The sequence below is a fragment of the Heterodontus francisci genome, chromosome X, assembly GCF_036365525.1.
Source record: "Heterodontus francisci isolate sHetFra1 chromosome X, sHetFra1.hap1, whole genome shotgun sequence".
Lineage (NCBI taxonomy): Eukaryota > Metazoa > Chordata > Chondrichthyes > Heterodontiformes > Heterodontidae > Heterodontus > Heterodontus francisci.
In genome coordinates, this window is record NC_090421.1 from 9242627 (window position 1) to 9263639 (window position 21013).

General features: G+C 50.3%; 1 protein-coding gene across 6 annotated transcripts in view; it reads right to left on the reverse strand.

Annotated features, from left to right (window-relative positions):
* The window catches only part of LOC137358534 (RNA-binding motif, single-stranded-interacting protein 2-like), a 247677-nt gene that overhangs the window by 34422 nt on the left and 192242 nt on the right, over positions 1-21013 (reverse strand). For all 6 annotated transcript variants that reach the window (XR_010971222.1, XM_068024459.1, XM_068024458.1 and 3 more), the window contains exon 5: positions 3007-3164. Coding sequence is in view for 5 of the 6 variants with exons in the window: in XM_068024459.1 (XP_067880560.1) it covers positions 3007-3164 (158 nt within the window). In the remaining variant the exon portion in view is untranslated. The remainder of the gene's footprint in view (positions 1-3006; positions 3165-21013) is intronic.

Consider the following 21013-nt stretch of genomic DNA (forward strand, 5'->3'; position numbering starts at 1 on the left):
TGGGGGCAGGTGCCAGAGGGTGGCTGTGCCCATAGACTACTGCACTCAGCAAGACTCAGGAAGAAGAAGAGAACAGGACAAAATGTGGCCTGGACTTGGTGTGATGGAATGCGGAGCACAAAGTGTGTATAGGAATGGAGTCGGGGAGAGAGAATGTTGAGTTTCTGCCACAGGGGGAGAAAAAGCTAGACTATCTCGCCCACAACTCCGAGTTGCAGCTGTTCTCTTGTTGATGCCAAGGATGACTGTAATTCATTTCTTCCTGCACTTTAGATTATGAGCTGTTCACACAGCTGAAATAACAGCAGTGACAGCGATTATAGCCTCTGAGTTCGAAGGTCGCGGAGTTTAAGACTCCTGCATATAGTCCAGGCTGACATTTCAGACCAGCGCTGAAGGAGTGCGACACTGTCAGAGGTGCCATCTTTCTCATGAGATGTTAAGCCTCCTTGCCTGTTTAGGTGGATGCAAGATTCCCATTGCACTATTTGAGGATGAGAAAGGGGAGCTCTCCTTGATGCCGTGACCAATATTAAGCACCGTCGCCAAAAGCCAATTAACTGATCATCCTGTTCATTGATGATGATGCATCCCTACAAAGCAATAGTTACTGCCCTTCAGGATCATTTGAATGAGCTCGCATAAATGGAATATTTTTACCCCTTGCAGGCGTCTGTGTGAGCATTGGACTCATTTTTAATATGTGGTTAGACCATACTTGGAGGACTGAGCAAAGTTCTGGTCTCTGTATATCAAAAAGAATAGGGAAGCACTGGAGAAGGTGCAAAAACAATTGACAAGGATGATACCAGGACTGAGAGGCTACTATCAGGAAAGATTGAACAAGGATGACCTGATAGAGGTCTTTAAATTTATGGAGCAGTTTGACAGGGTAGATGTAGAGAAAATGCGTCCACTTGTGAAGAAGTCCAAAACCAAGGGCCATAAATATAAGATAATCACTAATAAATCCAACAAGAGATTCAGAAGAAACTTCTTTACCCAGACAGTAATTAGAATGTGTTTCTGTGCTGTACATTTTATGTAATTTGCAGCCAGAAAACATGGCAGTTGGCGGTGCCCACTGCCACCAGCAGCAGCCATTTGCATTCACCAGCACAGGGGGAAAACCATTGCGTGCCACCTCATTTACACTGCACAACTGGCAGCGAAGTGAGGGAGCTCTGGCGCCGGCAGAGCTGAAATGTAAATGGAGCAGAAACTATTTTGTTTTGCAGTTTAAAAAACTGTGACAAACTTTGATGTTCAAAAGATTACACTGGAGAGGAACAAAAATAAATATCTCCACGGGTCATGTGGGAAAACAGGAAAGAGAGAGTTTTTACAAGTGCTCTGCACACAGGTCAAACAATCCCGAACACAGGTTCCTCTTCACTTCCACCGCACTGTTGTTTCTGGCACGACAGCGTGAGGAGACCAGGCTTAGCTTTGTGATTGTTTTTGCTTCTCGATGTCTGCAGTTTGGCTGTTGCCGGGCGAAGGTGGCAAGTAGAGGCTCCATGACTCGCGACAGTGAAGGAGTCAGACAGAGTCAAGTGTAGACTGGGCAGCGTGACTCTCGGCTGCTCAAGAGCAGGCCCGGCAATGGCAAGTAACATAGAAAAACTGAACGGGTAGGTGGTGGGAGGCACAAAGTTATACGCAGACAAAATGGAGATGGGGAAACATTTAGTTCCAGTAATTTTCTGTGAGATATTGTCCATGATGTCCCAATGTGGACAGACAGCAGTGGGGACTACAAAGAACGTCCCCCATGTAAAATCTTTGACAATTCTCTCAGAATCTTGTCTTCCTTAAAGGGTTGGAAGAAAATTGGACTCCTTTTTCTCCTCTTGTCTCCCTGATGGCTCGGACCATTACTGGAGCACGGTTCAACAGGCCCAGCAGCCTCTGCTGCCTCAGCCAAGTCACCACCTTTCAGGCATGGACCAAATCAGAAAGTAGGGGGCATCATAGTGCAGCGATTGAATGCTTCAGTGTTCATGTGCACACATACAGACACACGTATTCCACCCACCCCTCAGTTCTCTGGTCAATTGTAATACCCCAACGAACTCAGCACAGCCTGGGGATTGACCCATGGGATCTTCTGGACTGTACTATACGAGGCTATCCTTTGCCCATTAGGCCACCTGGGGAGCGGTAATCTGTTATTTGATGCTTTCTCTTAAGAAAACACAAAGAACAACAGACACACATGCAGGGGGCCTGGAATGCAATGGAGTGGTTTTAAGAATTGCCTGTGCTGTGATCACATCAGTACACAAGGGGGTGTCATTGCACCATCCACATCCTCAGCCTGTCCCGTTTCACTATAAACTTCCTCTTCCATACCGGTGAGAATTAAATTTAATTAAATTTGCCTCCTCACTAATTACCATGAGGACAGGTACATGATCAGTCACCTTCCCTAACTGGGAAAGCAGGCTTTCAAATTGATTCCAGGCCTCTGCTCAACTACCCTGAAGAGCATGGGTTGACTTAGCCTCTAATTCCCTGTCCCTCTCTCATGAAGGGTGAGGCCAAGCCTATAACCCTGCTGTCTAATCAACACCAAGTCCAACTGTGCTCGCTGCCTTACATTAACTCTTGGTGCCGGATTGCCTCGATTTTAAAATAGTCATCTTTGTGTTCAAATCCTTCCATGGCCTCACCCCTCCCAATCTCTGTAACCTCCACCTTCCTTCCGAGTTCTCTGCACTCCTCTAATTTTGTCCTCTTGCACATCCTCGATTTCCTTCACTCCACCATTGGTGGCCGTGTCTCCAACTGTCTGGGCCCTAAGCTCTGGAATTCCCTCCCGAAACCTCTCCGCGTCTCGACCTCTCTTTCCTCTTTCAAGATGCTCCTTAAAAAACTACCTCTTTGACCAAGCTTTTGGTCACCTGACCTTATGTGGCTCGACAGTGAAGACCAGGCCCAGGAAGGACGACTGGCAACCTCATCGCCCTGTATTAATACAAGTTTGTCTCAAACCGTCCTCACCTGGCAAAGCCGACACCTCGGCTGGTGCCATTGGCATCCCGCAGTATCCTGGTGGAAATAACCTGACCAAAAGGCTTGAGCATGCTCTGTAGCTCCTGCTCGTCCATAGTTAGCGGCAGGTTGGAGATGTACAGGTTCGTTGGGTCCTGTTCTTGTTGCTGCAAAATGAAAACAAAAATCTGATTACATGTTGTTCCATTTTGGCTGCAGTCTCATTGTATCACTGCCATGTCCCATTGCCCCCATCACCCCTCCCCCACCAAGTACTTTCACTTGTTCACCTGAAGGCAAATGTCAAGTTCATATTGGGGTGTTCAATGTTCTCTGGTTCCTCACCCATTCTTAATGCGTGAGCCTCGGTGCAGGTTTGGTGATCTTTTTGACAGGTGAACCAAGCCAGCATGTTGCCATGGCAACGGGGCCTTCCTGTGGCAACCCCACCACTACCAGCGCCAACCTCAGAAACGGTATATTATAATTTTCCAACTGCACTTTTTTTGGGGCCGACTGTTTTCTTTCAAATCTTCGCATCCGGCAAAGATCAGAGGACAAAATAAAAACCCACTGGAGCTGCTCGGGATTGTGAGACAATCAAGTGGGAATCTTTTCAAATTTCCTGGGAAGTCGGGTGCATCCGAATCGTTACAACCAGAGGCAGTCACCCTGCTCGCCAGCTGTTGATGGCCCCCTCTGCAGGAGACAGTGTTTCACCTCAACAGCCTCTTCGACAGTGAGTGGCCACAGACTTTGTTCCTGCTCGCACTTGATAAGCATAGACACACACGTCTCCCAGCAGAAATCACTGGGCAACAATCAGGAGTGTCGTTTCCTGGCCATTTTCTCTGGTCGTTAGCTTGGAGACACAATAGTAACCCCAGTGACTTGGGTAAGATCGAACTGCAGGCCAGATTCCAACCTGGGACACTCCTGGTCCATGTGGCTGGGTTCCACACTGGGTGGTGCACTTACTAGTGGAAGCAAAACATTGCACACTTGTTCCACTTCTAAATATAATACTATTTCTAATGGCTTCCCACGCCAGGTACACTTGCGAAAGCAAATGCGATTCCTCTCTGACCTGAAGTGAAATAAAACCCATCAGCAATGCCTTTGAAACCACATTTGAATTCAATTTGTGTGAATATGGGGTGGGGGTGGGTGGGATCTGCCACCAGTCTATCAAAGCACTCATCACTCTCCAAAATAAAATGAAATAAAATCAAATGACACCAACTTTACCTGAATATATACTATGCCATTCAGGCTTGAGTGTTTTTCAAGAACGTTACCTACGATTGTGATTTGACCTTTGCTCTCATGGTTTAGGATGTAATCTGGGCACCTTCGTGTAATACTGCACTTGCATACACCACACCTTCTCAAGGGCTGTTATTTTTTTGATTCTTTCACAGATTGTGGGTGTTGTTGGATAGGCCAGCATTTGTTGACCATCCTTATTGCCCTTGAATTGAGTGGCATGCTAGACCATTTCAGTGGGCAGTTCAGAGTCAAGCACATGGCTGTGGGTCTGGAGTCACATGTAGGCCAGACCAGGTAAGGATGGCAGATTTCCTCCCCTAAAAGACATTAGTGAACCAGATGGGCATTTGATGACAACCAATGGTAGTGTCATGGCACTATTCCAGAGACTAGCTTTCAATTCCAGATTTGTTATTAATTGAATTTTTTATTATTAGACTTGAAATTTCACAAGGTGCGCAGGTGGGATTTGAACCAAAGTCCCCAGACCATTACAAATTACCAGTTCACTGGTATTACCATTTTGCCACTGGAGTCCATCCTGCAAATAGCCAACTCTCCCATTGAATACCATCCCTCCAGTCTCCAGTCTCCGAAAACGCCACTGAAGCTCATTCCTCGAGTCCCCAAACTCGCCACTGAAGCTCATATGTCGAGTCACCGATCTCTCCCCTGAAAGCTCATCCCTCCAGTCCCCGAACTCTCCATTGAAGCTCATCCTTCTAGTCTCCTAACTGTCCATTGAAGCCCATCCCTCGAGTCCCCTAACTCTCCCATTGAAGCCCTTCCCTCTAGACTCCTAACTGTCCATTGAAGCCCATCCCTCTAGTCCCCTAACTCTCCCAGTGAAGCCCTTCCCTCTAGTCTCCTAACTCTCCATTGAAGCTCCTCCCTCCAGTCTCTTAATTCTCCATTGAAGCTCATCCCTCCAGTCCACAAAATCTCCATTGAAGCTCATCCCTCCATTCCCCTAACTCCCCCATTGAAGATCATCCCACTCGTCCCCTAACTCTCCATTGAAGCCCATCCCTCTAGTGCCCTAACTCTCCCATTGAAGCCCATCCCTCTCGACCCCTAACTCTCCATTGAAGCCCATCCCTCTAGTCCCCTAACTCTCCATTGAAACCCATCGCTCTTGTTCCCTAACTCTCCATTGAAGCACATCCCTCTAGTCCCCTAACTCTCCATTGAAGCACATCCCTCTAGTCCCCTAACTCTCCATTGAAGCCCATCCCTCTAGTCCCCTAACTCTCCATTGAAGCACATCTCTCTAGTCCCCAAACTCTCCATTGAAGCCCATCCCTCTAGTCCCCTAACTCTCCATTGAAACCCATCCCTCTCGTTCCCTAACTCTCTATTGAAGCTCCTCCCTCTAGTCTCTTAACTCTCCATTGAAGCTCATCCCTCCAGTCCACAAAATCTTCTTTGAAGCTCATCCCTCCATTCCCCTAACTCCCCCATTGAAGATTATCCCACTCGTCCCCTAACTCTCCCATTGAAGCCCATCCCTCTCGTCCCCGAACTCTCCCATTGAAGCTCATCCCTCTAGTCCCTTAACACTCCCATTGAAGCTCATCCCTCTGGTCTCCTAACTCTCCATTGAAGCCCATCTTTCTAGTCGCCTAACTCTCGATTGAAGGCCATCCCTCTAGTCCACTAACTCTCCCATTGAAGCCCATCCCTCTAGTTCCCTAACTCTCCCATTGAAGCTCATCCCTCTAGTCCCCTAACTCTCCCATTGAAGCTCATCCCTCTGGTCTCCTAACTCTCCATTGAAGCTCATCCTTCTAGTCCCCGAACTCTCCCGTTGAAGCTCATCCGTCCAGTCTCCCAACTGTCGCATTGAAGCCCATCCCTCTAGTCCCCTAACTCTCCCATTGAAGCTCATCCCTCTAGTCTCCCAACTCTTCCATTGAAGCTCATCCCTCTAGTCCCCTAACTCTCCCATTGAAGCCCATCCCTCTAGTTCCCTAACTCTCCATTGTAGCTGATTCCTCTGGTCCCCTAACTCTCCATTGAAGCCCATCCCTCTAGTCCCCCAACTCTCCATTGAAGCCCATCCCTCTAGTCCCCTAACTCTCCATTGAAGCCCATACCTCTAGTCCCCTAACTCTCCATTGAAGCCCATCCCTCTTGTCCCCTAACTCTCCATTGAAGCCCATCCCTCTAGTCCCCTAACTCTCCATTGAAGCCCATCCCTCTAGTCCCCTAACTCTCCATTGAAGCCCATCCCTCTAGTCCCCTAAATCTCCATTCAAGCCCATCCCTCTAGTCCCCTAACTCTCCATTGAAGCCCATCCCTCTAGTCCCCTAACTCTCCATTGAAGCCCAACCCTCTAGTCCCTTAACTCTCCTTTGAAGCCCATCCCTCTAAACCACTAACTCTCCATTGTAGCTGATCCCTCTAGTCCCCTAACTCTCCATTGAAGCTCATTCCTCTAGTCCACAAAATCTCCATTGAAGCTCATCCCGACATTCCCCAAACTCTCCCATTGAAAGTCATCCCTCTCGTCCCCTAACTCTCCAGTGAAGCTCATCACTCTCGTTCCCTACCTCTCCCAGAGAAGCTCATCGCTCAAGTCCCCTAACTATCCATTGAAGCCCATCCCTCTAGTCTCCTAACTCTCCCATTGAAGCCCATCTCTCTAGTCTCCTCAATCTCCATTGACGCTTATCCCTCTATTCCCCGAAATCTCGATTGAAGCTCATCCCTCGAGTCCACTAACTCTCCATTGAAGCTCATCCCTCTAGTCTCATAACTCTGCATTGAAGCCCATCCCTCTAGTCCCCTAACTCTCCACTGAAGCTTATCACTCCAGACCCCTATCTCTCACATTGAAGCTCATTCCTCTCATCCCCTAAATCTCCCATTGAAGCCCATCCTTTCAGTCCCCTAACTCTTCCATTGAAGCTGATCCCTCCAGTCCCCTAACTTTCCCATTGAAGCCCATCCTTCTAGTCCCCTAACTCTTCCATTGAAGCTGATCCCTCTAGTCCCCTAACTCTTCCATTGAAGCTGATCCCTCTAGTGCCCTAACTCTCCATTGAAGTACATCTCACTCGTCCTGTAATGCACCCACTGAAGCCCATCCTTCAAGTTCCCGAACTCTCCCATTGAAGCTCATCCCTCTAGTTCCCGAAATCACCCACTGAAGCTCATCCCTCTAGACCCCTAACTGTCCATTGAAGCTCATCCCTCTAGTCCCCTAACACTCCCATTGAAGCCAATCGCTCTAGTCCCCAACACTCCCATTGAAGCCCATCGCTCTAGTCCCCTAACACTCCCATTGAAGCCCATCGCTCTAGTCCCCTAACTCTCCCACTGAAGCCCATCCTTCAACTTCCCTAACTCTCCCATTGAAGCTCATCCCTCTAGTCCCCTCAATCACCATTGATGCTCATCCCTCTAGTCCCCTAACTCTCCCATTGAAGCTCATCCCTCTAGTCCCCTAATTCCCATTGAAGCCCATCGCACTAGTCCCCTAACTCCCCATTGAAGCTCATCCCTCTGGTCCACAAAATCTCCATTGAAGCTCATCCCTACATTCCCCTAACTCTCCCATTGAAAGTCATCCCTCTCGTCCCCTAACTCTCCAGTGAAGCTCATCACTCTCGTTCCCTAACTCTCCCAGAGAAGCTCATCGCTCAAGTCCCCTAACTCTCCATTGAATCTCATCCCTCCAGTCTCCTAACTCTCCATTGAAGCTCATCCCTCTCATCCCCTAACTATCCATTGAAGCCCATCCCTCTAGTCTCCTAACTCTCCCATTGAAGCGCATCTCTCGAGTCTCCTCAATTTCCATTGACGCTTATCCCTCTATTCCCCGAAGTCTCGATTGAAGCTCATCCCTCGAGTCCACTAACTCTCCATTGAAGCTCATCCCTCTCGTCTCATAACTCTCCATTGAAGCCCATCCCTCTAGTCCCCTAAGTCTCCACTGAAGCTTATCACTCCAGACCCCTATCTCTCACATTGAAGCTCATTCCTCTAGTCCCCTAAATCTCCCATTGAAGCCCATCCTTTCAGCCCCCTAACTCTCCCATTGAAGCCCATCCCTCTAGTCCCCTAACTTTCCCATTGAAGCCCATCCTTCCAGTCCCCTAACTCTTCCATCGAAGCTGATCCCTCTAGTCCCCTATCTCTCCCATTGAAGCCCATCCCTCTATTGCCCTAACTCTCCATTGAAGCACATCTCACTCGTCCTGTAATGCACCCACTGAAGCCCATCCTTCAAGTTCCCGAACTCTCCCATTGAAGCTCATCCCTCTAGTTCCCGAAATCACCATTGAAGCTCATCTCACTAGTCCCCTAACTCTCGCACTGAAGTTCATCCCTCGAGTCCCCTAACTCTCCCATTGAAGCCCATCCCTCTAGACCCCTAACTCTCGCATTGAAGCTCATCCCTCGAGGCCCCTAACTCTCCCATTGAAGCTCATCCCTCCAGACCTCTAACTCTCCCATTGAAGCTCATCCCTCCAGACCTCTAACTCTCCCATTGAAGCTCATCCCTCTCGTCCCCTAAATCTCCCAATGAAGCTAATCCCTCTAGACCCCTAACTCTCCCACTGCTCATCCCTCTAAACCCCTAACTGTCCATTGAAGCTCATCCCTCTCGTCCCCTAACACTCCCATTGAAGCCCATCGCTCTAGTCCCCTAACACTCCCATTGAAGCTCATCCCTCTAGTCCCCTCAATCACCACTGATGCTCATCCCTCTAGTCCCCTACCTCTCGCACTGAGGCGCATCTCTCCAGTCCCCTAACTCTCCCATTGAAGCTCATCCCTCTAGTCCCCTAATTCCCATTGAAGCCCATCGCACTAGTCCCCTAACTCTCCATTGAAGCTCATCTCTCTAGACCCCTAACTCTCCATTGAAGCTCATACCTCGAGTCCCCAAACTCGCCCATTGAAGCCCTTCCCACTAGTCCCCGAACTCCCTATTGAAACTCATCCCTCGATTCCACAAAATCTCCATTGAAGCTCAGCCCTCCATTTCCCAAACTCTCCCATTGAAGCTCATCCATCTAGTCCACAAAATCTCCATTGAAGCTTATCCCTCTCGTTCCCTAACTCTCCCAGAGAAGCTCATCCCTCTCGTCCCCTAACTCACCATTCAAGCTCATCCCTCTAGTCCCTTAACGCTCCCATTGAAGCTCATCCCTCCAGTCTCCTAACTCTCCATTGAAGCCCATCCCTCTAGTTCCCTAACTCTCGCATTGAAGCCCATCCCCCTACTCCCCTAACTCTCCCATTGAAGTTCATCCCTCCAGTCCCCGAACTCTCGCACTGAAGCTCATCTCTCTCGGCCCCTAACTCTTCATTGAAGCCCATCCCTCTAGTCCCCGAAATCTCCCATTGAAGACCATCCTTTTAGTCCCCTAACCCTCCATTGAACCTCATCTCTCTAGTCCCGTAACTCTCCCATTGAAGCCCATCCTTCAAGTTCCCGAAATCACCATTGAAGCTCATCCCACTACACCCCTAACTCTCGCACTGAAGCTCATCTCTCGAGGCGTCAAACTCTCCATTGTAGCCCATCCCTGTAGTCCCCTAACACTCCCATTGAAGCCCATCCCTCTCGTCCCCCAACACTCCACTGAAGCTTATCCCGCCAGACCCCTAACTCTCCCATTGAAGCCCATCCCTCGAGTCCCCTAACTCTCCACTGAAGCTTATCACTCTAGACCCCTATCTCTCACATTGAAGCTCATCCCTCTGGTCCCCTAAATCTCCCATTGAAGCCCATCCTTCTAGTCCCCTAACTCTTCCATTGAAGCTGATCCCTCTAGTCCCCTAACTCTCCCATTGAAGCTCATCCCTCTCGTCCCCTAACTCTCCATTGAATCACATCTCACTCGTCCCCTAACTCTCCTTTGAAGCCCATCTCTCTAGTCCTGTAATGCACCCACTGAAGCCCATCCTTCAAGTTCCCGAACTCTCCCATTGAAGCCCATCCCTCTTGTTCCGAAATCACCATTGAAGCTCAACTCACTAGTCTTGTAACTCTCGCACTGAAGTTCATCTCTCGAGGCGCCTAACTCTCCCATTGAAGCCCATCCCTCTAGTCCTCTAACTCTCCCCTGAAGCACATCCCTCTAGACCCCTAACTCTCCCATTGAAGCTCATCCCTCCAGACCTCTAACTCTCCCACTGAAGCTCATACCTCGAGACCCCGAACTCTCCCATTGAAGCTCATCCCTCTGGTCCCCTAAATCTCCCAATGAAGCCAATCCCTCCAGACCCCTAACTCTCCCACTGAAGCTCATCCCTCTAGACCCCTAACTGTCCATTGAAGCTCATCGCTCTAGTCCCCTAACATTCCCATTGAAGCCCATCCTTCAACTTCCCTAACTCTCCCATTGAAGCCCATCCTCCAAGTCCCCTAACTCTCCCATTGAAGCTCATCCCTCCAGTCCCCGAACTCTCGCACTGAAGCTCATCTCTCTCGGCCCCTAACTCTCCCATTGAAGCCCATCCCTCTAGTCCCCTAACTTTCCCATTGAAGCCCATCCTTCTAGTCCCCTAACTCTTCCATTGAAGCTGATCCCTCTAGTCCCCTAACTCTCCCATTGAAGCTCATCCCTCTCGTCCCCTAACTCTCCATTGAATCACATCTCACTCGTCCCCTAACTCTCCTTTGAAGCCCATCTCTCTAGTCCTGTAATGCACCCACTGAAGCCCATCCTTCAAGTTCCCGAACTCTCCCATTGAAGCCCATCCCTCTTGTTCCGAAATCACCATTGAAGCTCAACTCACTAGTCTCGTAACTCTCGCACTGAAGTTCATCTCTCGAGGCGCCTAACTCTCCCATTGAAGCCCATCCCTCTAGTCCTCTAACTCTCCCCTGAAGCACATCCCTCTAGACCCCTAACTCTCCCATTGAAGCTCATCCCTCCAGACCTCTAACTCTCCCACTGAAGCTCATACCTCGAGACCCCGAACTCTCCCATTGAAACTCATCCCTCTGGTCCCCTAAATCTCCCAATGAAGCCAATCCCTCCAGACCCCTAACTCTCCCACTGAAGCTCATCCCTCTAGACCCCTAACTGTCCATTGAAGCTCATCGCTCTAGTCCCCTAACATTCCCATTGAAGCCCATCCTTCAACTTCCCTAACTCTCCCATTGAAGCCCATCCTCCAAGTCCCCTAACTCTCCCATTGAAGCTCATCCCTCCAGTCCCCGAACTCTCGCACTGAAGCTCATCTCTCTCGGCCCCTAACCCTCCATTGAAGCTCATCTCTCTAGTCCCGTAACTCTCCCATTGAATCCCATCCTTCAAGTTCCCGAAATCACCATTGAAGCTCATCCCTCTAGTCCCGGAAATCTCGCACTGAAGCTCATCTCTCGAGGCGTCAAACCCTCCATTGAAGCCCATCCCTGTAGTCCCCTAACACTCCCATTGAAGCCCATCCCTCTCATCCCCCAACACTCCATTGAAGCTTATCCCGCCAGACCCCGAACTCTCCCATTGAAGCTCATCCCTCTAGACCCCTAACACTCCCATTGAAGCTCATCCCTCTAGTCCCCGAAGTCTTGCACTGAAGCTCATTTCTGTAGGCCGCTAACTCTTCATTGAAGCCCATCCCTCCAGTCCACTAACTCTCCACTGAAGCTCATCACTCCAGACCCCTATCTCTCACATTGAAGCTCATCCCTCTAGTCCCCTAAATCTCCCGTTGAAGCCCATCCTTTCAGGCCGCTAACTCTTCCATTGAAGCTGATTCCTCTAGTCCCCTAACTCTCCCATTGAAGCCCATCCCTCTAGTCCCCTAACTCTCCATTGAAGCACATCTCAGTCGTCCCCTAACTCTCCTTTGAAGCCCATCTCTCTAGTCCTGTAATGCACCCACTGAAGCCCATCCTTCAAGTCCCCGAACTCTCCCATTGAAGCCCATCCCTCTAGTTCCCGAAATCACCATTGAAGCTCATCTCACTAGTCCCCTAACTCTTGCACTGAAGTTCATCTCTCGAGGCGCCGAACTCTCCATTGAAGCCCATCCCTCTCGTCCCCTAACTCTCCCATTGAAGCCCATCCCTCTAGTCCTCTAACTCTCCCCTGAAGCTCATCCCTCCAGACCCCTAACTCTCGCATTGAAGCACATCCCTCTGGACCCCTAACTCTCCCATTGAAGCTCATCCCTCCAGACCTCTAACTCTCCCACTGAAGCTCATACCTCGAGACCCAGAACTCTCCCATTGAAGCTCATCCCTCTGATCCCCTAAATCTCCCAATGAAGCCAATCCCTCCAGACCCCTAACTCTCCCACTGAAGCTCATCCCTCTAGACCCCTAACTGTCCATTGAAGCTCATCGCTCGAGTCCCCTAACACTCCCATTGAAGCCCATCCTTCAACTTCCCCAACTCTCCCATTGAAGCCCATCCTCCAAGTCCCCTAACTCTCCCATTGAAGCTCATCCCTCCAGTCCCCGAACTCTCGCACTGAAGCTCATCTTTCTCGGCCCCTAACCCTCCATTGAAGCTCATCTCTCTAGTCCCGTAACTCTCCCATTGAATCCCATCCTTCAAGTTCCCGAAATCACCATTGAAGCTCATCCCTCTAGTCCCTGAAATCTTGCACTGAAGCTCATCTCTTGAGGCGTCAAACCCTCCATTGAAGCCCATCCCTGTAGTCCCCTAACACTCCCATTGAAGCCCATCCCTCTCGTCCCCCAACACTCCATTGAAGCTTATCCCGCCAGACCCCTAACTCTCCCATTGAAGCTCATCCCTGTAGTCCCCTAACACTCCCATTGAAGCCCATCCCTCTCGTCCCCCAACACTCCATTGAAGCTTATCCCTCCAGTCCACTAACTCTCCACTGAAGCTCATCACTCCAGACCCCTATCTCTCACATTGAAGCTCATCCCTCTAGTCCCCTAAATCTCCCGTTGAAGCCCATCCTTTCAGGCCGCTAACTCTTCCATTGAAGCTGATTCCTCTAGTCCCCTAACTCTCCAATGAAGCACATCTCAGTCGTCCCCTAACTCTCCTTTGAAGCCCATCTCTCTAGTCCTGTAATGCACCCACTGAAGCCCATCCTTCAAGTTCCCGAACTCTCCCATTGAAGCCCATCCCTCTAGTCCCCTAACTCTTCCATTGAAGCCCATCCCTCTAGTCCCCTAACTCTCCCATTGAAGCTCATCCCTCCAGACCCCTAACTCTCGCATTGAAGCTCATCCCTCGAGACCCCAAACTCTCCCATTGAAGCTCATCCCTCTAGACCTCTAACTCTCCCACTGAAGCGCATACCTCTAGACCCCGAACTCTCCCATTGAAGCTCATCCCTCTCGTCCCCTAAATCTCCCAATGAAGCCAATCCCTCCAGAGTCCCTAACTCTCCCACTGAAGCTCATCCCTCTGGACCCCTAACTGTCCATTGAAGCACATCCCTCTAGTCCCCGAACACTCCCATTGAAGCCCATCGCTCTAGTCCCTTAACATTCCCATTGAAGCCCATCGCTCTAGTCCCCTAACACTCCCATTGAAGCCCATCCCTCTAGCCCCCTAACTCTCCCACTGAAGCCCATCCTTCAACTTCCCTAACTCTCCCATTGAAGCCCATCCCTCTAGTCCCCTAACTCTCCCATTGAAGCCCATCCCTCTAGTCCCCTAACTCTCCATTGAAGCACATCTCACTCGTCCCCTAACTCTCCTTTGAAGCCCATCTCTCTAGTCCTGTAATGCACCCACTGAAGCCCATCCTTCAAGTTCCCGAACTCTCCCATTGAAGCCCATCCCTCTCGTTCCCGAAATCACCATTGAAGCTCATCTCACTACTCCCGTAACTCTCGCACTGAAGTTCATCTCTCGAGGCGCCTAACTCTCCATTGAAGCCCATCCCTCTAGTCCCCTAACTCTCCCATTGAAGCCCATCCCTCTAGTCCTCTAACTCTCCCCTGAAGCACATCCCTCGAGACCCCTAACTCTCCCATTGAAGCTCATCCCTCCAGACCTCTAACTCTCCCACTGAAGCTCATACTTCGAGACCCCTAACTCTCCCATTGAAGCTCATCCCTCTAGTCCTCTAACTCTCCCCTGAAGCACATCCCTCCAGACCCCTAACTCTCCCATTGAAGCTCATCCCTCCAGACCTCTAACTCTCCCACTGAAGCTCATACCTCGAGACCCCGAACTCTCCCATTGAAGCTCATCCCTCTAGTCCCCTAACTCTCCCATTGATGCCCATCCTTCAACTTCCCTAACTCTCCATTAAAGCTCAGCCCTCTAGCCCCCTACTCTCCCACTGAAGCCCATCCTTCAACTTCCCTAACTCTCCATTAAAGCTCATCCCTCTAGTCCCCTAACTCTCCATTGAAGCCCATCCCTCTCGTCCCCTAACTCTCCATTAAAGCTCATCCCTCCAGTCCCCTAACTCTCCCACTGAAGCTCATCCCTCTAGTCCCCTAACTCTCCATTGAAGCTCATCCCTCTAGTCCCCTAAAACTCCCACTGAAGCTTATCCCTCTAGTCCCCTAACTCTCCCACTGAAGCTCATCCCTCTAGTCCCCTAACTCTCCATTGAAGCCCATCCTCCTAGTCCACTAACTCTCCACTGAAGCTCATCTCTCTTCTCCCCGAACTCTCCATTGAAGCCCATCCTCCTAGTCCACTAACTCTCCACTGAAGCTCATCCCTCTAGTCCCCTAAAACTCCCACTGAAGCTTATCCCTCTAGTCCCCTCACTCTCCATTGAAGCTCATCCCTCTCGTCCCCTAAAACTCCCACTGAAACTCATCCCTCTAGTCCCCGAAAACTCCCATTGAAGCTCATCCCTCTAGTCCACAAAATCTCCATTGAAGCTCATCCCTACAATCCCCGAACACTCCCAAAGAAGCTCATCCCGCTCGTCCCCTAACTCTCCACGGAAGCTTATCCCTCTCGTTCCCTAACTCTCCCAGAGAAGCTCATCCCTCTCGTCCCCTAACTCACCATTCAAGCTCATCCCTCTAGTCCCTTAACGCTCCCATTGAAGCTCATTCCTCCAGTCTCCTAACTCTCCATTGAAGCCCATCCCTCTAGTTCCCTAACTCTCGCATTGAAGCCCATCCCCCTAGTCCCCTAATACTCCCATTGAAGCCCATCCTCCTAGTCCCCTAACTCTCCCATTGAAGTTCATCCCTCCAGTCCCCGAACTCTCGCACTGAAGCTCATCTCTCTCGGCCCCGAACTCTTCATTGAAGCCCATCCCTCTAGTCCCCGAAATCTCCCATTGAAGACCATCCTTTTAGTCCCCTAACCCTCCATTGAAGCTCATCTCTCTAGTCCCGTAACTCTCCCATTGAAGCCCATCCTTCAAGTTCCCGAAATCACCATTGAAGCTCATCCCACTACACCCCTAACTCTCGCACTGAAGCTCATCTCTCGAGGCGTCAAACTCTCCATTGAAGCCCATCCCTGTAGTCCCCTAACACTCCCATTGAAGCCCATCCCTCTCGCCCCCCAACACTCCACTGAAGCTTATCACTCCAGACCCCTATCTCTCACATTGAAGCTCATCCCTCTAGTCCCCTAACTTTCCCATTGAAGCCCATCCTTCTAGTCCCCTAACTCTTCCATTGAAGCTGATCCCTCTGGTCCCCTACCTCTCCCATTGAAGCCCATCCCTCCAGTCCCCTAACTCTCCATTGAAGCACATCTCACTCGTCCCCTAACTCTCCTTTGAAGCCCATCTCTCTAGTCCTGTAATGCACCCACTGAAGCCCATCCTTCTAGTTCCCGAACTCTCCCATTGAAGCCCATCCCTCTCGTTCCCGAAATCACCATTGAAGCTCATCTCACTAGTCCCGTAACTCTCGCACTGAAGTTCATCTCTCGAGGCGCCTAACTCTCCATTGAAGCCCATCCCTCTAGTCCTCTAACTCTCCCACTGAAGCTCATACCTCGAGACCCAGAACTCTCCCATTGATGCTCATCCCTCTGGTCCCCTAAATCTCCCAATGAAGCCAATCCCTCCAGACCCCTAACTCTCCCACTGAAGCTCATCCCTCTAGACCCCTAACTGTCCATTGAAGCTCATTGCTCTCGTCCCCTAACACTCCCATTGAAGCCCATCCTTCAACTTCCCTAACTCTCCCATTGAAGCCCATCCTCCTAGTCCCCTAACTCTCCCATTGAAGCTCATCCCTCCAGTCCCCGAAATCTCGCACTGAAGCTCATCTCTCGAGGCGTCAAACCCTCCATTGAAGCCCATCCCTGTAGTCCCCTAACACTCCCATTGAAGCCCATCCCTCTCGTCCCCCAACACTCCATTGAAGCTTATCCCGCCAGACCCCTAACTCTCCCATTGAAGCTCATCCCTCTAGACCCCTAACTCTCCCATTGAAGCTCATCCCTCTAGTCCCCGAAGTCTCACACTGAAGCTCATCTCTCTAGGCCGCTAACACTTCATTGAAGCCCATCCCTCCAGTCCACTAACTCTCCACTGAAGCTCATCACTCCAGACCCCTATCTCTCACATTGAAGCTCATCCCTCTAGTCCCCTAAATCTCCCGTTGAAGCCCATCCTTTCAGGCCGCTAACTCTTCCATTGAAGCTGATCCCTCTAGTCCCCTAACTCTCCCATTGAAGCCCATCCCTCTAGTCCGCTAACTCTCCATTGAAGCACATCTCTCTAGTCCTGTAATGCACCCACTGAAGCCCATCCTTCAAGTTCCCGAACTCTCCCATTGAAGCCCATCCCTCGAGTTCCCGAAATCACCATTGAAGCTCATCTCAATAGTCCCCTAACTCTCGCACTGAAGTTCATCTCTCGAGGTGCCTAACTCTCCATTGAAGCCCATCCCTCTAGTCCCCTAACTCTCCCATTGAAGCCCATCCCTCTAGTCCTCTAACTCTCCCCTGAAGCTCATCCCTCCAGACCCCTAACTCTCCCATTGAAGCTCATCCCTCTAGTCCCCTAAATCTTCCAATGAAGTCAATCCCTCTAGTCCCCTAACACTCCCATTGAAGCCCATCGCTCTAGTCCCCTAACACTCCCATTGAAGCTCATCCCTCCAGTCCCCTAACTCTCCCACTGAAGCTCATCCTCCTAGTCCCATAACTCTCCACTGAAGCCCATCCTCCTCGTCCACTAACTCTCCACTGAAGCTCATCTCTCTTCTCCCCTAACTCTCCATTGAAGCCCATCCTCCTAGTCCACTAACTCTCCACTGAAGCTCATCCCTGTAGTCCCCTAAAACTCCCACTGAAGCTCATCCCTCTAGTCCCCTCACTCTCCATTGAACCACATCTCTCTAGTCCCCTACTCTCCCTTTGAAGCTCATCCCTCTAGTCCCCGAAATCTCGCACTGAAGCTCATCTCTCGAGGCGTCAAACTCTCCATTGAAGCCCATCCCTGTAGTCCCCTAACACTCCCATTGAAGCCCATCCTTCTCGTCCCCCAACACTCCACTGAAGCTTATCCCGCCAGACCCCTAAATCTCCCATTGAAGCCCATCCTCCTAGTCCACTAACTCTCCATTGAAGCACATCTCTCTAGTCCCCTACTCTCCCTTTGAAGCTCATCCCTCGAGTCCCCTAACTCTCCATTAAAGCTCAGCCCTCTGGTCCCCTAAATCTCCCATTGAAGCCCATCCCTCTAGTCCCCTAACTCACCATTGAAGCACATCTCTCTAGTCCCCTAACTCTCCCATTGAAGCCCAGTCCTCTAGTCCCCGAACTCACCATTGAAGCTCATCCCTCCAGTCCCCTAACTCTCCCATTGAAGAACATCCCTCCAGTCCCCAAACTCTCCATTGAAGCTCATCCCTCTGGACCCCTAACTCTCCATTGAAGCTCATCCCTCTAGACCCCTAACTCTCCCATTGAAGAGCATCCCTCCAGTCCCCAAACTCTCCATTGAAGCCCATCCCTCTGGACTCCTAACTCTGCATTGAAGCTCATCCCTCTAGTCCCCTAACTCTCCCATTGAAGAACATCCCTCCAGTCCCCGAACTCTCCATTGAAGTTCATCCCTCTAGTCCCCTAACTCTCCCATTGAAGCCCATCCCTCTGGTCCCCTAACTCTCCATTGAAGCCCATCCTCCTCGTCCACTTACTCTCCATTGAAGTCCATCCCTCTAGTCTCCTAACTCTACATTTAAGCTCATCCCTCTAGTTCCCTAACTCTCCCATTGAAGCTCATCCCTCTGGTACCCTAACTCTCCACTGAAGCTCATCCCTCTACTCCCCTAAATCTCCCACTGAAGCTCATCCCTCCAGTCCCCAAACTCTCAATTGAAGCTCATCTCTCTAGTCCCCTAAATCTCCCACTGAAGCTCATCCCTCTAATCCCCTAACTCTCCATTGAAGCACATCTCTATAGTCCCCTAACTCTCCATTGAAGCACATCTCTCGAGTCCCCTAACTCTCCATTGAAGCTCATCCCTCTCGTCCCCTAATTCTCCATTGAAGCACATCTCTCTAGTCCCCTAACTCTCCATTGAAGCCCATCCCTCTAATCCCCTAACTCTCCATTGAAGCTCATCCCTCTAATCCCCTAACTCTCCATTGAAGACCATCCCTCCAGTCCCCTAAATCTCCCACTGAAGCTCATCCCTCTAATCCCCTAACTCTCCATTGAAGCTCATCCCTCTAATCCCCTAACTCTCCATTGAAGCACATCTCTCTAGTCCCCGAACTCTCAATAGAAGCTCATCTCTCTAGTCCCCTAAATCTCCCATTGAAGCCCATCCCTCTATTCCCCTAACTCTCCATTGAAGCTCATCCCTCTAATCCCCTAACTCTCCATTGAAGCTCATCCCTCTAATCCCCTAACTCTCCATTGAAGCTCATGCCTCTAATCCCCTAACTCTCCATTAAAGCCCATCCCTCTAATCCCCTAACTCTCCATTAAAGCTCATCCCTCTCGTCCCCTAAATCTCCCACTGAAGCTCATCCCTCTCATCCCCTAACTCTCCATTGAAGCCCATCCCTCTAATCCCCTAACTCTCCATTGAAGCTCATCCCTCTAGTCCCCTAAATCTCCCACTGAAGCTCATCCCTCTAATCCCCTAACTCTCCATTGAAGCTCATCCCTCTAGTCCCCTAAATCTCCCACTGAAGCTCATCCCTCGAATCCCCTAACTCTCCATTGAAGCTCATCCCTCTAATCCCCTGACTCTCCATTGAAGCCCATCCCTCTAATCCCCTAACTCTCCATTGAAGCTCATCCCTCTAATCCCCAAACTCTCCATTGAAGCTCATCCCTCTAATCCCCTAACTCTCCATTGAAGCACATCTCTCTAGTCCCCTAACTCTCCATTGAAGCCCATCCCTCTAGTCCCCTAACTCTCCATTGAAGCACATCTCTCTCGTCCCCTAACTCTCCATTAAAGCTCATCCCTCTAATCCCCTAACTCTCCATTGAAGCACATCTCTATAGTCCCCTAACTCTCCATTGAAGCACATCTCCCGAGTCCCCTAACTCTCCATTGAAGCCCATCCCTCTAATCCCCTAACTCTCCATTGAAGCTCATCCCTCTAATCCCCTAACTCTCCATTGAAGCTCATCCCTCTAATCCCCTAACTCTCCATTGAAGCTCATCCCTCTAATCCCCTAACTCTCCATTGAAGCTCATCCCTCTAATCCCCTAACTCTCCATTCAAGCTCATCCCTCTCGTCCCCTAAATCTCCCACTGAAGCTCATCCCTCTCATCCCCTAACTCTCCATTGAAGCCCATCCCTCTAATCCCCTAACTCTCCATTGAAGCTCATCCCTCTAGTCCCCTAAATCTCCCACTGAAGCTCATCCCTCTAATCCCCTAACTCTCCATTGAAGCTCATCCCTCTAGTCCCCTAAATCTCCCACTGAAGCTCATCCCTCTAATCCCCTAACTCTCCATTGAAGCTCATCCCTCTAGTCCCCTGACTCTCCATTGAAGCCCATCCCTCTAATCCCCTAACTCTCCATTGAAGCTCATCCCTCTAATCCCCTAACTCTCCATTGATGCTCATCCCTCTAATCCCCTAACTCTCCATTGAAGCCCATCCCTCTAATCCCCTAACTCTCCATTGAAGCTCATCCCTATAGTCCCCTAACTCTCCATTGAAGCACATCTCCCGAGTCCCCTAACTCTCCATTGAAGCCCATCCCTCTAATCCCCTAACTCTCCATTGAAGCTCATCCCTCTAGTCCCCTAACTCTCCATTGAAGCCCATCCCTCTAATCCCCTAACTCTCCATTGAAGCTCATCCCTCTAGTCCCCTAACTCTCCATTGAAGCTCATCCCTCTAGTCCCCTAAATCTCCCATTGAAGCCCATCCTTCTCGTCGACTAACTCTCCACTGAAGCTCATGCTTGGAGTCCCCTCACTCTCCATTGAAGCCCATCCTCCTGGTCCACTAACTCTCCTTTGAAGCAATCCTTCTCGTCCCATAACTCTCCATTGAAGTCCATCCCTCTAGTCTCGTAACTCTACATTTAAGCTCATCCCTCTAGTTCCCTAACTCTCCAATTGAAGCCCATTCCTCTGGTCCCTTAACTCTCCCATTGAAGCCCATCCCTCCAGTCCCCAAACTCTCAATTTAAGCTCATCCCTCTAGTCCCCTAACTCTCCCATTGAAGCTTATCCCTCGACTCCCCTAACTCTCCATTGAAGCCCATCCCTCTAGTCCCCTAACTCTCCATTGAAGCCCATCTCAATAGTCTCCTAACTCTCCATTGAAGCCCATCCCTCTAGTCCCCTAACTCTCCCATTGAAGCCCATCCCTCTCGTCCCCTAACTCTCCCATTGAAGCCCATCCCTCTCGTCCCCTAACTCTCCA